Source organism: Frankliniella occidentalis, unplaced genomic scaffold, assembly GCF_000697945.3.
Source record: "Frankliniella occidentalis isolate FOCC.00 unplaced genomic scaffold, Focc_3.1 Scaffold5906, whole genome shotgun sequence".
NCBI lineage: Eukaryota > Metazoa > Arthropoda > Insecta > Thysanoptera > Thripidae > Frankliniella > Frankliniella occidentalis.
In genome coordinates this window covers 2,374-3,795 of record NW_026272941.1, presented here as the reverse complement: position 1 = coordinate 3,795, position 1,422 = coordinate 2,374, and the positions used below count along the sequence as shown (strand labels likewise).

Here is a 1,422-nt window from a genome sequence, read left to right as displayed (position 1 = left end):
AAGTTGGGGCAGAAGGTGCCCTCGAGGCCGCGGCCGTTGGCGAGCGTCTCGGCGTAGTACTCGAAGGAGCGGGAGTGCTAGCACGGCCCGAAGGCGTTGCCGGCGATGATGATCTCCTTCCAGGCGCACTCGGGCTGGTGCACGCCGCCGTTGAGGTAGAAGTCGATGTGACCGAGCTGAGCCGACTTGCCGAGCCAGTGCATGTTGGTGTGGTAGATGTCGACCAGCTCCGCGTCCGTGTGGAAGATGACGCCGTGCGGTCCAGTCACCTGGAAGAAGGCGGACATTGTATTGGTATGTACGAAAATTAATGAAGATGATGATTTCAAAGTTTTTTCCAAAACAATTTTGTTGTTTTTTTTGTTGTTGTTTTTTTAGAAAAGAATTCAAACAAAATATTTTTGAAAAAACTATTCTTTGCAATTATTTTTCTTGTCCGCACCTGGAAGAGGGGACCGGCGGGGTCCATGCCGGTGATGCGCTTAATCACGCCACGGGTCACCGTCTTGCCGGCGATGCCAGCCACGTGGGCGCCGAGGCTGTGGCCCAGAATGTGGATCTGCGACCCGTCGGTCAGCTCCAGCCCGATGAGCTTGTCCAGGAACTCGCCGACCTGCGCGCCGGCGCCGTGCACGTTGAACCGCGCCCCGAGGTAGTTGATGCCCGCGCATAGCTTGCCCCAGTCCACGCCGATCACGTTGTACTTGCCCGTCTTGAGGAAAGCTGTGGGGAAAAGAAATTAGTCATTTGTTGTTGTGGACAAAAAAAAAAGTCAAAAAAGTACCTCCCAGTTGGCATTTTTTCGAGGCGTGGCTTACCGTTCTTGAGCACCTGGATGGCGGGGGACTCGATGGTGTTGGTGAAGCCGTGAATGATGACCTTGACGGGCAGCTCCTTGTCCCAGCCCATCGACAGCAGTGTCTTGGCGTCGAGCACCTGGTGCCCGCGGATGTCTTTCTCGTCACTGAGAGAAACACAGTCGTTTTAAAAGCGAGTTGTGCATTCGGGCTTTTGCCGCAGAGAAAACAAGAGATGCATAGCGAGGAGAACTCACTACTTGTTGAAGAAGTGGAACTTGACGTTTTCCTGGAACTTGTTGGCGAAGGTGGCGAAGTTGGTGAAGGTGAGGGCGTCGACACTGGCGTTGACGACCTTGCCACTGTCGTCCAGGACGGGGAAGCTGTTGCCGTAGCCCAGCTTGTTCCACTCTTGGAGCTCGGACGTGAGGTCGGTGGCGGCGAGAATCTCGGGCCGGACGATGCCGGGGTTGACGGCGAGGTTGGTGGTCAGCAGGCTGAGCTTGCAAGACCCGCCGGCCGTCTTTTCGCAGGTGCCCGACGACGGCATGGCGACGGCCTCCTTGACGTCCTCGGCGTACGCGCCCGCGGCGCACAGGACCGCCACCGCCAGGAAGACTCTCAT

At 56.8% G+C, this 1,422-nt stretch overlaps 1 protein-coding gene across 1 annotated transcript; it reads right to left on the bottom strand.

The window, feature by feature from the left end:
* Positions 1–77: 77 nt before the first annotated feature.
* On the bottom strand, positions 78–1,422 carry LOC127752279 (lipase member H-A-like). Its single transcript, XM_052277151.1, has 4 exons — positions 1,055–1,422; positions 819–964; positions 443–723; positions 78–269 (listed from the first exon to the last, which is right to left on the bottom strand). The coding sequence occupies exons 1-4, from the start codon at positions 1,420–1,422 to the stop codon at positions 78–80; spliced, it is 987 nt and encodes a 328-aa protein (XP_052133111.1).